This window comes from Pseudochaenichthys georgianus, unplaced genomic scaffold (genome assembly GCF_902827115.2).
Source record: "Pseudochaenichthys georgianus unplaced genomic scaffold, fPseGeo1.2 scaffold_456_arrow_ctg1, whole genome shotgun sequence".
NCBI lineage: Eukaryota > Metazoa > Chordata > Actinopteri > Perciformes > Channichthyidae > Pseudochaenichthys > Pseudochaenichthys georgianus.
The window spans coordinates 1-15,941 of record NW_027263021.1 but is presented as its reverse complement, the minus strand read 5'-3'; the positions used below and the strand labels follow the sequence as shown (position 1 = coordinate 15,941).

The window sequence follows — 15,941 nt, the reverse complement described above, 5'->3', positions numbered from 1 at the left end:
GGGGCGGGAGATTCATGTGATTGGTTGTTGGTCGTGTTGCTTGAATAAAATCCCCAAGCTCCAGCACACACACGCCCAGCTCCAAGTTTTTTGAAGCTGTAGTGTGGACGCTCCGTTATTGTGTTTATGTACTTGATCTGTTGCCGCACTTTGCGAGAGTGCTGTTGCGCAATCAACTGTTTTTTGTACGCAGCGCGGTCTGCCTGTGCTCCGTTTGGTTTCTGTGTAATGTAGACGGCGCAGGTGTTCAGATGAGGTTTTCTCTGGTGCGTGTTTCCAAGTGGAGATAAACACTCTAATTCACTTAAGTTAATGATGTGGTTTTAAAGGAACAATTTATCCTTTTTAATTAAAACATAGTTTGTGGTGCTATTATTATTATTATTGAGAATGCAGTGAGACCGGAAAAATGTTTGTAATTTGTGTAGCATGTGAGCTAACTTTTGTTTGTCCTTTGTGTTTTGAAGGTTTTCAACCTGATCAATTCTTGGAGCTGTCTTGAATAAATAAAGACAAAAAGAACGAATTTGAGTTGTCCAAAGCATCCTCTGTCCCTCTCGCCTATCAAGTCAGGCTAAATCACTGGTACAGGCCTGCAGAACCAGTGTCCACAGCTGGTAGAGACTGGATCCTTCAGGACGTCCTGACACAGAGCACAGCTGGACGGCTGCTGCTCCACAGGAACAACCACTCTTCCTCTTCCCTCTGTGGAGATGAACAAATCCTTTAGAGGAGCTGATTCTCACCAAAGGTACAACAAGGGAGATTTAAGAAAAAGTTCAATATCTGTATATAATATATCTTTGTGATCGGGTAGATAGTTTAAGCTTCTCATTATTATAAAAGCATCCTGTCTGGATTCATGACCCAGAGGAGCACATGGTCACCGTCTCTTCTAAGACACACACAGCTGTATTAACCTGGAGCACTATAGCATTATAAACACAATTCACATAGAATATGCTGTGAAGTAATAGCAATAGAAATATGGAAAGGATGCAGAAATAACAACATGATAGTGATTTGTAAAAGCTTGAGTCAATGGTTTGTCAGGTCTGTCTCAACACAACGAGCATAAACATTTATAAAGTTTTCTGAATGAGAACGGTTTGGTTAAAGCTAGGCTAACATTGTAGCTGCTCCATCAACACTTCATGTAGTCGTAAGTACAGCAGTGACAGTGACTATATGAATGTGTCATACCCACTTAACGGGAAGAAACTCAGCTATCAGACAATATTAACCCTTTTTACCTAAACGAAACATAAGGGTAATAATAAAGGCTCTGAAATAGCCCTGAGCTAAAGAATGCTAACACACTTAGCACAGAACTCACGTTAAAATACCCTTAGTACTTATCGTGTCTGCACAAACAAGATATCGATTAGCAAGCTGAGATTGCACAGATTCGACAGGTATTGGTATCATTGCTGACCGATCCAAACTTGCAACATGAGTAGCTAACAAAGACATCACACCACGTAGCATTACAGATGTAACACTCCAGATAGGACTCCACCCAGCGGATTCCAACCAAAAATCCAGCGGATCCCAGTCGCTGGTGATAGAAATTATAATAAATGTTTAATGACGTAATTTAGTTTAAACATATAGTAAGCTTAAAACTGTTTTATTCTGAAAACATTTCCGGTTAGCATTGGCCTGTGGCTAACGTTGTTGCTAACGTTTATTTTGAAAAGCTTTACTGGAAGAAGTCTCTGGATATCCACAGTGACGTCATTTTCCGGTCTTACGTTAACATCGATCACAGCCGTTAAATTGCATTAAATAAAAAGTCATGAAAGAGTGTATGAGGAGAAAAGGCGTGTGGAGTTATACAATGACCACACAACGTCTAAATCCTCTGTCGCCTCCTGACTATCATCCTACACCTCTCTTCAGTGAGCGGAATAGGACAGACAGTGCCCTGAGTAGAGGGCTCCGCCTGTGCTAATATGACAAGGGTTACAATACGTAACCCAACATTATATCTGTCACAGCCCATGCCCCACACTCAAACACTGACCCAGTGCAGAGTGTGTGGACTAAAGTGTGGAGGGCTACCCCCCTCCTGCGTGAGGAGAGCAGCTCTCCAGCCCTGTAAGGGCCCAGCGCGCCCCTCGCCCATCCAGGGACCCTCAGAGGGCCCAAGAACAGCGAAGGCGCATTATGTCCGGGGAGGGGGTCAGATGCCAACTGACCCACCCCCCCCCCCCACCAGTCCTGTGTTGCCCCCACAAGCACAGACGAGGAGAAAGAGCCCGACATGTCCCAGAGATAAAACCTTATGAAGGGGCCTGGCATCGACCAAGACGCCGCTGTGCATATATCCTCCACACTCACACCGTTGAATAAGGCTGTTGACGCAGCCACAGCCCGTGTGGAGTGTGCACGAACCCCCGTAGGGCAGGCTCTCCCTGCCTGTCCGTAGGCATGTGCAATGCACTCGCAGAGCCAGCCTGCCAGGCATTTCTTGGACAGAGCTTTCCCGATCACCCCGCCCCCGAAGCACACGAACAGCTGTTCGGTGCGTTAAGGGCAGCCGTGCGCTCCACATAACATGCGAGAGCACGCACCGGGCAGAGGAGGTGCAGTTTAGCTTCCCTGGTCCCACCATGGGGGGGAAGACTAAAACCCCCTAACTGAATAGCCCTTGACCTGAACGCACTCCTTAGGCTCTTGGGCACAAAGGAGGGGTTCGGTCTGAGTGTCGCGCCGCTCCGGTCACCCCGAATCAGTAAACAGCTCGGGTGCACCGACAGAGCGGTTAACTCGGAGACTTTTTTGGCTGACGTTAAGGCAAGAAGCAAAGCTGTCTTCCACAACAGTGCTTTTAGGGAGGAGAGCTCCAGAGGCTCAAATGGTTCTGAGACCAGAGCTCCGAGCACTAGGGGCAGGTCCCACTGCGGGGTGGGGGCGTGCACTACTGGGCGCAGCCTCCTGACCCCCTGTTAAAACCACGACATCAGAGGTTGACTAAAGGCTGACCTGCCGCCAAATCCCTCATGGCAGGACGAGATGGCGGCTGCATACACCTTCACTGTTGAATGCGCAAGCCCTCTGTCCACCAGTAACTGTAAGAAGGATAAAATAGAGCCTAACTCACAAGATAGGGGCTCTATTCTCCGCTCCTCACACCCTCGCTGGATTCCTAGCCACCTTGGCCTGTAACAGGCTGTGGTGGATCCAGCTCTAGCTGCCTGGATAGACTGAATAACGCTGTCAGACAATCCACACTGTCTCAACCTGTCCCCCTCAGGAGCCAAGCCTGGAGAGGAAGGCCCAGAGTGGTAACGGGCCCGATTGCACCTGCCTCTTGAGACATCGCCCCCCAGAACTGGGAAGAAACCGCCCAGGGCTGGCCCCACCTTCATCTGTGTCATCTCTGAGTACCACGTCGCTCCGACGCGGTCCGGAGCCCACTAGGATGACTGACAGACCGTTCTCAGGTCTCGCCTCACTCTCCCCAGGAGAGGGAGAATGAGACGCAGCGGTTGGAAATGCGTATAGCAGCTTCCTTGGCCATGGCTCGTGTGCAAACGCGTCCACCCCCAAGGGCGGGGTCGTCGCCCAGGCCACGGAGAACCACAGGGCACAGTGGCTGTTTCGCCCGGCTGACGAACAGATCCACTTCCGCTCCCTCCCGAACTGGGCCCAGATCTGCTTCGCCAACCCTCCGGGTGAAGCGTCCATTCTGGCAGGGGGCCGCCCCTCGACATGAGGTCGGCCCCCCCTGTTCTTCTCAGTCCCGGGATATGGAGGGCTCTCAGGGCTAACACCACCTCTGAAGCCCATAACCACAGCCTCTCCGCTGTGGCCAACAAGGCGGCGGAGCGGACTCCGCTCTGCCTGTTGATATAAGCCACTGTGGTGCTGTGTCGCTCCTGACCATTACATGTCTCCCTTTAATTAGGGGCATGAAATGCCGGAGGACTAACACTACACCTACCAGCCCGTAGCTCTAGGAGGTTGCTGTGTCGAGACTTTGTTAGAGCCCAGCGCCCACCTATAGCCCTCTTCAGGCAGGTCCCTCCCCATCCTGTTCTGGATGCGTCCGTGAACACTGTGATGTAGGAGGTCATCCGTCCCAGTGGAGACCCCCTCCGGAGGTGATCCGGGGACCCCCAAAACCGGAGGTTGCCCTCCACTGAGGTCACCCAGCCGCCGTTTGTGCCTCTTGGGATCCAAACGCAGGCTGGAGAACCACCTCTGCAGGCGGCGCATACAGTTGCAAGAAAAAGATTCTCCACACATAGCGTTGTGTGTTCCTTCCAAACATCTCAGCCTTGGTTTCATCTGTCCACAGACATGTTGCCAGTAGTGCTGTCGAACATCGAGGTGCTCTTTTGCAAACTTCAAACGTGCAGCAATGTTTTCTCTGGACAGCAGTGGCTTCCTCCGTGGTGTCCTCCATGAACTCCATTCTTGTTCAGTGTTTTACGTATCGTAGATTCGTCAACAGAGATGTTAGCATGTGCCAGAGATTTCTTTAAGTCTCTAGCTGACACTCTAGGACTCTTCTTCACCTCATTGAGCATTCTGCGCTCTTGCAGTCCTCTTTACAGGACGGCCTCTCCTAGGGAGAGTAGCAACAGTGCTGACCTTTCTCCATGTATAGACAATGTGTCTTACCGTGGACTGATGAACATCAAGGCTTTCAGAGATACTTTTGTAACCCTTTCCAGCTTTATGCAAGTCAGCAATCCTTAATGGTAGGTCTTCTGAGAGCTCTTCTGTGCGAGGCATGGTTCACATCTGGCAATGCTTCTTAAGAATAGCAAATTCAAAAGTGGTGTGTATTTCTTATAGGGCAGGGCAGCTTTAACCAACACCTCCAATCTCGTCTCATGGGTTGGACTCCAGGTTGGCTGACTCCTGACTCCAATTAGCTCTTGAAGAAGTCTTTAGCCTAGGGGTTCACACCCTGCACTGTGAATGTTTACATGGTGTGTTCAATACAAACATGAACACATATCATTGTTTGTGTGGTATTAGTTTAAGAAGACTGTGTCTATTGTTGTGACTTAGATGAAGATCAGAACACATTTCCAGGTCATTCCAAAGAGTTCACACTTTTTCTTGCAACTGTAAGTCTCCTTTCAGTATCAACACTAGGGATGGGAACGATTAATCGAATATTCGAAATTATTCAGGTATTCGAATAATTATTCATGTATTAAGGTGGGTTTTGCTCCGCTCACCGGTCCCTCACAGCGGGCAGAGCTGCAGGTGCTGATCTCTCTCTCTCTCGTGTCCGGTTATACTTCACTCGCATTTATGTCCAAATCCATCAGATCTAGCTGGTTCTAGCCAAAGATACGGCTGCTGCCCCTCCCTACACGCAGAGCATGCAGACTCAAACCTCATCTTAGGCCCAAATGTGGCGCAAATGAGCTCCGCAGCCGTTGCGAGGTTCCGGCGCTAACAGTTCATGAGCGTGCTCCCCCGCCCCGTCAACACTCGCGACACATGAGTGGCCAGCCTAAACAACAATAAGCGCTGCTTGGCAACCGCGTGTGGCGGCAAAGTACATGGACATTTTGACTGGAGAGATTTAGTTTTGCCGGTATTCAACATATTTTACCAGTCATAGTCCGGTAATTATTTACACTCCAAGAAGAGTCCTACACAACAGACATGGAGGAAAAGGAGTAATGTGTGGAAATATTTCGACCAGGTTAGTGAGTGCGGTGTAGAGGTCAAACTATGTCAAATTAAACTTATATATACATGCTATACCTTGCTATACCCGCAACCTCCGTTCCAGCTGAGAGGGTCTTCTCTCCAGCTGGGCTGATTGTGAATCGCCTCCACACATGAAAGCTGTAGGCCTATAGCTGTCAAACTGTGATCACCAGTTCAATACATTTGACAAATTCGACTTGGTTTCTACACTTATTTGAACATGTATGTATTTATTTCCAAAAATTATTGATATATATTATATATATATAAATTATATATATATATATATATATATATATATATATTGTTACAAAAAAGAATGTAACCCAATTTTTTTTTTTATAGGATATGTACATTTCGGTTAACCGTTTTTTGGGGGGTCGAATATTCGAATATACATTTGCTTTCAAATTCCCATCCCTAATCAACACTAATTCGGCTGACTTTTATATGTGATCCAATGGGTATATTTACACCATAACGGTGCAAAGCTAATAGAAAGGGACACCTGGTGGTTAAAGCACGTTATTGAAATGTATTATTTTTATTATTAGATATTAATAGGAGACACAGACAGACAAACTAATAAGGCTTTATTTAAAAATTAAAAAATACTTTAGGTTAAGGTCTTATTTTGAATAAGAAAAAAGCTTTGAGGGTATAAATATTAAGCCTGACCAAGTACTAATATATTGCTTTCCTAAAATGTTAACTACTGTATGTTTAAGCACTTATTGTAACTGATATTATACATATGTATTATACTCTTATAAGATGCATGTAGATAGAATAAGAAATGTGCAGAATACGACAGTTTAATGGTGGAGGAAACACACATATTGATAGATGTCTTGTAATGCACTGTTGAGCAACCTGCGACCCAAGTTTTTCATCTCCGGCCTTGTCAGGTATTGAATACTCAATAAATAAAGAACACAGAATTATTAAATATAAAACACAGAATGTGTGTGATTATACTAAATGATTTACAAATAAAAACCACTGCATATTTACAACTGTTAGACATGCTGATGTAAGGCAAATGTTCCAACTTGGGATCAATAAAGTATATCTTATCTTAAGATGATCAATGGCTACTGCCATATTTACAAAATGTGCCTTCGAACCTTGACAGGTGCATGTTTCAGGCTTATCAATGAGCAACAGGAGGGCTCACAGACATAAGACCAGGGCTGCAGTTAAATAGTCCATTTAGCTTAGGAACCTTCCTAACGGAGTGAAATGACCCGGAAGTCCCTCAGTGGCAGCCATGATAAGTGCCGTTCCAATTCTCTAGATGAAAGGAAAGGAGGTTTCAAACTTCCTTTATAGCCTCCTTGAGCTTAGAAACCACTGGACCTCCCTTATCGAAAGGAGAGGAGAAAATGCTGCCCCACAATGCCTTGCAGCCACAGCATTTGTGTCACACAACAGTCGGCCGTTCACGGAAACAAACGATTATGACCGAGAAATTATATCATGAAAGTTGCGGTGCTTATTAAGCATTTTAAAAATGTATGCAACTTGCCAAAGTGCTTTGTTTTGAACTTTCATCCATCTTCTCCCACTTATCCGTGGTCGGGTCACGGGGGTATCAGTTCCAGCAGAGAGCCCCAAACTTTTCCTTTCCCTGGCGACATCAACCAGCTCTGACTGGGGGATCCCAAGGCGCTCCCAGGCCAGCGAAGAGATATAATCCTTCCACCTGGTCCTAGGTCTACCCCTTGGTCTCTTCCCAGCTGGACGTGCCTGGAACACCTCCCTAGGGAGGTGCCCAGGTGGCATCCTTACTAGGTGCCTGAACCACCTCAACTGGCTCCTTTCGACGCGAAGGAGGAGTTTTTTTGTTTTGCTTTGTTCTGAACGTTCATCAGTATTATAATCAAAGAGAGAAATATGAACGTTAGTTTTTACTGAAATGATCAAATAAAGTCAACATCTCACAGTCTTTACTGAGCTGTGTGGAGTTTGTTCAACTTTTAAAAGATGTTTGAATGGTGATATACACAGTGATAGATGTTAAGGACTAACGTTTATAATAAATACATCTGTATTGATTTAAGATCTTTTCATCAATCATATGTATTGGGATCATTTGTATTAATGTGGACCGGAGGGAGAGGGGGACGAGCAGAAGTTTCACTTTCCTTTTTATTTCAATTCCAACTTTGGTCCTGAAGAATATGTTTCTCTGTTGTCCACGTTCATAAAGCCTAAAGCAACAGCATCAGAGCACGGTGCAGAGTCTCTAGATGAGTCACAGGAGTCCCTCGTTCTTATTGAACATCCATGTTTGTAGTCCGCTGTATAGAAAACTGTAGTTTCCATGGTTTCCCCACAGCAGCAGACGCACATTCAGGACGTCTGCTGGCGCATCATAAACACGTCGGATAGTGAAAGTGCAGTCGATTCTCTAAAGTACCGCAGTCTCTTCTCCTAAGTCCTTTTGAATTCTCCTATCCACTATCCCTTAACCCCGTGACCTTTCACTCAGAGGTCAAGGGATAGGAGATAGGGATAGAACTTAGGAGCTGATTTTTGGACTATTCCACTGCAGCCCAGCTGTTAAATAAAGCTCTTCTGACCTTAGCTGGCATGTGGGTATATATTAATGCGGGCACAAGCAATTTTCACCCATTTATTAATTATATGTTTTAAATGTGAGTGTTTCCTATCCCCTAAACCTCCAGGGATGTACACAGTTTAATACTGACAACTTCTTATTATGGGAAATACGAAAACGTCTTTTAAAACTACAACTCCCAGCAGAGACGTGCCATAGATAGAGAGCATGTTGCGAAACAGAATAGCCAGCATGTGTAGTTCTGGGGACGGGGTGGGGGAGGGGGGATGCGGTGGATCCGTTCAAATCCAGTTTTGGACAGTCTGCCGTGGATCCATCCCATTTCAAAGTGCTGTTCGACGCTCGGCGTAACCCTCGGAGCACACTCAAACATCCAATCACAGAGCTTGAGGACTATCTCAGGGTTTCTCAAGCGAAGCGGAGAGAATACTTACCCAGCAAGCGGGGGAATGTTCTCACAACTGTGGCTAATGTTACCTACATGTTCCAATAAGGTTTTAAAGAAACGTTTTAATCTGATGTTCAAAGAACCTTTTTAGGATGTTCATTTTTTCAAATAATGTTCCAATAAGGTTTAAGGTAGACATAACGTTTTAACTGCAACATTCAGAGGATGTTTTCAGGATGTTATTGAGGCCTGAGAAGACAGAAAGTGTTTTATAAAATGTTCCTTTAATGTGATAAGTCAGCAAAGGTGGAACGTTTTGCCTCCAACATTCTAAGGAAGTGTTTTGGACGTTTTGGGTATCACATTAACGATGTTCTTTATAAAACATTCCCTCAATGTTACATGATAACCAATGAAGAACATTCTCCAAGAAACATTCTGAACAAGTTTTCAGGATGTTATTCTTTTTTTATTAAACGTTCCTGTTATGGCAAATATTAACACGGTCATGGTCAACGTCAGATTTATTTCTAGAGCGCTTTAAAAAACAAACTTGTTGCATTTGTTTGAAAAGGATGTTTTAAAAAATCTGATGTCACCATATTTTCCTTTTTAAAAAAAAAACAGGCACGTAATTCATGATGAGCTGTAAGCAGATATTGCATGTTGGCGGTGGCATGTGTGAGTTCCAGACCCGGCGGCAGATATACGTCTCTGGGCGGGCATTTGATTTACCAGGGCGGGCCCACCCCGAAACTTATATTTCCCGGGAAATCTCGAGATTTGTCAAGGGGGGTGTTAGGTTGCCATAAGGCTGTTGACGGTCTTATTATAGGCTGCTACATCCATTGGTTGGTTTTGTGGCACATTTGTAACGCTGTGCCAACTTGGGCAAGCACTCAGGCAAACTTGAGCACACACAGGGTGGAGGTGGAGTAAGGTTTAGCAATGGAGAGAGAGGGAGAGAGGGAGAGATTGAGCGAGGCAGAGAGCATGTGCAGCGCAGAGCAGGAGTTTCCCTGGCTGGCTTGCAGCTCGTTGGTAACGTAACTGATGTCTTCTAATGTGCTGCACCTGGCGCTGAGTTGCCATATTCCTTTCATGAACCACTTCCTGATATCCATTGTTGCAGATAAATATAAATGATAATAGTCAAACTAACCTAGCAAGAGTAAAGTGACAGGCTGCTGTGCCGCATCTCACTCAAGACCCCACACGACCCAACCCAGCGAAAAACCAGTCTCTCGCACAGCCTTTCATTCAGAATTGCATAGCAAAATAAAAAAAAATGATATTAAACTAATCTTTCAACGTAGTTTAAAACAAAAATAAATATTAGGACAAAGCCCTACAAATAACAATAAACATAATCAGTGTTTTTGTTGGGTAATCTATGGTAGGGCTAACCCATACAGTGGTGGGGCTCAAGTCAGTATTTGCAATGTAATTACATACACGCTCCCCTTGACAGTGAAACGCCACGCGTGAGGTTTAGATTATGTCCCTGTCTCAATCCAAATTGAACTGTATGAAATAAAAAGGTACATCTGTCTTGTAGTAAATAAAAAGGGCGACCTGGAGCCAATCCTGCAACTTCCCCACAAGTGAAAGAGCTGACATGCTGAAAGCCCAACCCCTGCAGGGGGGTCTGGGGTGATACTCCCCCAGGAGATTTTTTGAAATACTAACATAAAATACACATTCTGGTACTCTCTTGAGAAGAAACATAAATACATCTATTACTACACGACATATTTAAAAAAATGAATGGCATTTTAGTTTTTTGTTACTTTGTTCTGAAAGCTGAACCTGCTGCTCCTCACAGAGAGAAGAGGGAAGAGGCTGTGAGTTACTTTACATTGTGGATAAGGGTGGATAGCCCCCATTGTTCTGTGTGTCAACATGAAAGACAGCCCACACATCAATCATCAAACCGTGGGGTCTTATTTCATTACGTGTTGATTTCTATCAACACGTAATGTTGTATCGATGTAGCCTAGAGATTTACTACGGCAAAAGTATTCTCCGTCGGGAGTCGGGACTTCCTGCAACAACACCACGTTGTTATCGTGATTCTGATTGGCCAGAAGACATTATCAAAGATGTTCTATTGAGAAGACGATCACTACGTGACAAAAGTTTTCAAACCGTTTCTAGTCTTCGGTATTTACTGCTGTCTGTGCAATTTACTCGGCGCGAATTGGCGGACCTTATTTTGCTTACTTTAAAATCATTTTTCATGGTGGGGCTAAGCCATTTCTTGGTATGGCTGTAGCCTACCCCAGTATACCCTGGCGCTGCCACTGAACATAATAATAAAACAATTACAATGTTGTATTCATCCCCGATTAAAACAGCGGGCCCAAATCCTGGATGGGCGGGCCCAAATCCTGGATGGGCGGGTCCAAATCCTGGATGGGCGGGCCCGGCCCCATGGGGCCCGCCCATGACGCCGGGTCTGGTGAGTTCCCAGCTAGAAATGTTTGTTACCATTCGTTGTTCTAGGAATGTTTTCAGCGGAAAGTTTTATTTTGGTTCCCAGAATGTTCTTCTGAAAGGTAGGATAATGTTCTCTAAGAATATTGTCGAGACGAAAGTCAATATGTAATAATATCTGTGAAAAACGGACTAATAAATAATTATGTGTTTTCATTTAGATTATTATTATTATAGTATTGTTCAATACCAGGAGAGGGTATTTGTTTATTTTGGATAGCGTAAGCTACTTTTCATAAGCGAAGCGAGCTGTAGAAAAGATATGAATGCCGCTTCCGGCAACACGGCTAAAAAGGGGTGGAGTTTGTGATGGCCGGTCTCTTGTTCTCAAAGCCACGGAGACAGAACCAGGCGACAGTGTGTGTGAGGCTCCGGAGACGCCGTTGGTATGTTTACGGCCCGTCCACACTACAGCGTCGACAGCGCCCATTCACTTTCAATGGGATGACGTCACGTTGCCTCGCTTTTTCGCCGAACTGAATTGTGGGTAGCATAGCGGTCCGTCTCCGCCGTCTCCGCCGTCAGAAGTTGAACAATGTTCAACTTCTGACGGCGGAGACGGCGGAGTAGCCAGCGCCAGCCAATCAAATCCCGTTTCGGAAAATCTGACAGCTGAAGCCGTAGCCAATCAAACCGCGTCTAAGCTGAGAGAGATATCCCGCCGTTAATTTCTATATTTCAAAAAAAGTTGGAGGAGAAACTAATTATCGCTGTAGCAAATCACCCGGTTTTGTATGACCAGACCCTCTTCACCTACCGGGATACAAACCGGAGGAACCAGGCATGGAGGGAGGGGGCAGAGACAGTGGGGGAAACTGGTAGGTTTTCGCCTGTTTGGGGAGTTTATATATATATTGCTCCCATAAAATTCCCGGGGGTTTTTGCTTTGTATGTCGGGGGCGGGAGATTCATGTGATTGGTTGTTGGTCGTGTTGCTTGAATAAAATCCCCAAGCTCCAGACACGCCCAGCTCCAAGCTTTTTTTGAAGCTGTAGTGTGGACGCTCCGTTATTGTGTTTATGTACTTGATCTGTTGCCGCACTTTGCGAGAGTGCTGTTGCGCAATCAACTGTTTTTTGTACGCAGCGCGGTCTGCCTGTGCTCCGTTTGGTTTCTGTGTAATGTAGACGGCGCAGGTGTTCAGATGAGGTTTTCTCTGGTGCGTGTTTCCAAGTGGAGATAAACACTCTAATTCACTTAAGTTAATGATGTGGTTTTAAAGGAACAATTTATCCTTTTTAATTAAAACATAGTTTGTGGTGCTATTATTATTATTATTGAGAATGCAGTGAGACCGGAAAAATGTTTGTAATTTGTGTAGCATGTGAGCTAACTTTTGTTTGTCCTTTGTGTTTTGAAGGTTTTCAACCTGATCAATTCTTGGAGCTGTCTTGAATAAATAAAGACAAAAAGAACGAATTTGAGTTGTCCAAAGCATCCTCTGTCCCTCTCGCCTATCAAGTCAGGCTAAATCACTGGTACAGGCCAAAAACCTGAAGGACTTGACAAATATTCTTAACAGTTTTGGTGATAACTTTCTTAAGATGTATGAGCGCATTGAGACAATGAATAGGACGTATAAAAACGAATTGATGCATGCCAATATTCACTCACATGCTCTTATAACCGCACTAAGGCATGCAGGCCCACAGTGTTCATAATACCATGTGTGTAAAATATCAGAAAATAATCACACTTGTTTCTGACTATAAAGGCTGTGTCTCGTACGTAGGTTCTAACTGTTGGATAAACTATCTGGCCGTGTGTGGCTTGTGAGGGCTGCGTATGAACAGTGTCCGCTGTTTATGCATATTGGATACAAATCGTTATTGCACCCTTTAGATTTGAGACCGACAGACATATAGAGGAGCGGACCGACTGTCCCTGCCCGTCCCTGAAACCCCTGTTAGTGTTTGTTTCTACTGTGTCTCTCTCTCTGCCTGCTGGTCTGCTCCACACGGCTGGGAGCAATCTCCAATCAACCACACCTGCAACCTGCTCATCAGCCACACTATGAAAGCCTGCAGCCTGCACTCATTCCCTGCCAAGTTTGTTGCCGTGAACGGTTTGTTGCCGTGAACGGATTGCTGCCGTGAACGGATTGTTGCGTGCCGCTCTAGCTTTTTGCCAGTATATTCTTTGACAACTTTGCCTGCTTTTGCCTCACACTCATTTGTGTCTCTCCCAGGAGGAATCCAAGGCCTTCCACACTCCCAAGACCAGCCAGGCCTCTCCACCCTGGAACAACTGTTTCCCGCTGCCGCCATCACCAACCTCCCAGCTCCCCTTTTCTAATAAACAAATGTTTCAGCAACTGATTCCGAGTCTGACTCTGGGTCCCCTCCAGTACATGTGACAGCGAAATGTACTGGCTGCTGGTCGCATTGAAAAAAATAAATAGACTTCTGATAAATCGGAACGATAAAGCACGTTATCCTACTCTAAAATAATAACATTCTGGCAACATAAAAAAATCTAACTTGCAGCTGAACACGTTTTAATCTCAGTAGGGCATAATGTTCTAACAATGTTCTCAACAACAATTAAAAAAACGGTTATTATCCAATATTTTAAGAATGTTTTTAGAGAACGTTATCCCACCTTTCAGACGAACGTTCTGGGAACCAAAATAAAACTTCCCGCTGAAAACATTCCTAGAACAATGAACAATGATTCTCAGAATGTTTGTAGAACATCACTATTCACTAATAATGCATATCATAAACATGCCGAGTAGTCACATATATTCAGTCTTTAACAATATTTTAGCAATTTAAAACCATTTTATGCCACTGAAACATTGCTGATGGAGTTGCATATTGAAATACCCTTACATAATGTAGGCTGACTGTACTCTGCTGCACACGTGACTTTAAAGAACAGTTTAAATGATCAGTTTACATAAGAACTGAATCCTCTTCAGGTCCGGTTACAGCAGAAACTCTTACCCTGAGGGTCCAGGTTCATCACTGAAGACTGGAGGTCTCCCCATAGACCGGTCACTCTGCAGAGACACACAGCTGGGGACTGGAGACTCTGCTCCCTGTCTGTGGAAACAACATGTTTTAAACATCTTCAGTTCATTCAGAGAGAAGTCTTTCTGTTTCAGCGTCACGCCTGTGAAACCTTTTACATGTCTTTTATTTGCTGAACCTAACACAAAGTCCAACAGTGTTTCCCCCGGGGTTACTGCTTTGGGGGGGGGGGGGTGCCTGGGCTGGATGAGTATGACGATATGGCCTCAACTAATAACATAACAATTACAATTACATTGAAACTTGTTAATTTAAATGTTCGGGCTCTTTTATTTCGAGTGTTTTATTTATGGATATTTTATTAATCACGCCCCTTTTAAAACAGTTTTTAGTTTTACTATCCTAAAGTATTCATAGGAATGATTTCATACCCGTTTTTATTTATTCTGGTTTTGTATACAAGTAAACTCGTGCCTTGGAAATATTTGATTATATAAATAGTGACCAAAACGTTTGAGACCCACTGAGATAACTTTGACCGACAGTAACTATCCAAACACTCACGGAGCGTCCACACTAGAGCTTCAAAAATAACTTGGACCTGGGCGTGTCTGGAGCTTGGGGATTTTATTCAAGCAACACGGCCAACAACCAATCACATGAATCTCCCGCCCCCGACATACAAAGCAAAAAACCCCGCGGATTTTATGGGAGCAATATATATATAAACTCCCCAAACAGGCGAAAACCTACCAGTTTCCCCACTGTCTCTGCCACCTCCCTCCATGCTGGTTCCTCCGGTTTGTATCCCGGTAGGTGAAGAGGGTCTGGTCATACAAAACCGGGTGATTTGCTACGGCGATAGTTAGTTTCTCCTCCGACTTTTTTTGAAATATAGAAATGAACGGCGGGATATCTCTCCCAGCTTAGACGCGGTTTGATTGGCTACGGCTTCAGCTGTCAAATTTTGGGAAACGGGATTTGATTGGCTGGCACTCCGGCGTCTCAGGCGACAGAAGTTGAACATTGTTCAACTTCTGTCGCCTGAGACGCCTGAGACAGACCGCTCTGCTACCCACAATTCAGTTCGGCGAAAAAGCGAGGCAACGTGACCCGATTGAAAGTGAATGGGCAGATTGGAGCTTTCGACGCTGTCGACGCTGTCGACGCTGTAGTGTAGACGGGCCGTCAGAGTCCTTTACCTCACCTGAGCTGCAGTTATCTGAGCAGAGCCTCTCACCTGAGCTGCAGTTATCTGACCAGAGCCTCTCACCTGAGCTGTAGTTATCTGAGCAGAGCCTCTCACCTGAGCTGCAGTTATCTGAGCAGAGCCTCTCACCTGAGCTGCAGTTACCTGAGCAGAGCCTCTCACCTGAGCTGCAGTTATCTGAGCAGAGCCTCTCAGCTGAGCTGTAGATGTCTCCCTGAGCGGAACTATCCTCATCCTTGTTATAGAAAAAGCTTCTCATATCCGTTAGCGCAGCTAGCTAACCAGATGCTAACAATAGCTGTAATCGGTGTTGGATTTTTTGTTACTTTTTTGCACTTAATATAATAATTCTCTCCTCTTGTCTCTGACTGTAAGTGTGTGTGTGTGTGTGTGTGTGTGTGTGTGTGTGTGTGTGTGTGTGTGTGTGTGTGTGTGTGTGTGTGTGTGTGTGTGTGCGCGCACGTGCATACATGCGTGTGTGCGTGTGTGTGTGTGTGTGTGTGTGTGTGTGTGTGTGTGTGTGTGTGTGTGTGCGTGTGTGGTGTGTGTGTGTGTGTGTGTGTGTGTGTGTGTGTGTGTGTGTGTGTGTGTGTGTGTGGGTGT

At 45.1% G+C, this 15,941-nt stretch overlaps 1 protein-coding gene across 2 annotated transcripts in view; it reads right to left on the bottom strand.

The window, feature by feature from the left end:
* The window catches only part of LOC117442700 (NLR family CARD domain-containing protein 3-like), a 56,787-nt gene extending 42,591 nt beyond the window's left edge, over positions 1-14,196 (bottom strand). For both annotated transcript variants that reach the window (XM_034078652.2, XM_034078653.2), the window contains exon 1: positions 14,102-14,196. In XM_034078652.2, coding sequence (XP_033934543.1) covers positions 14,102-14,145 — 44 coding nt within the window. In that variant the 5' untranslated portion in view covers positions 14,146-14,196. The remainder of the gene's footprint in view (positions 1-14,101) is intronic.
* Between the last annotated feature and the right edge of the window lie 1,745 nt (positions 14,197-15,941).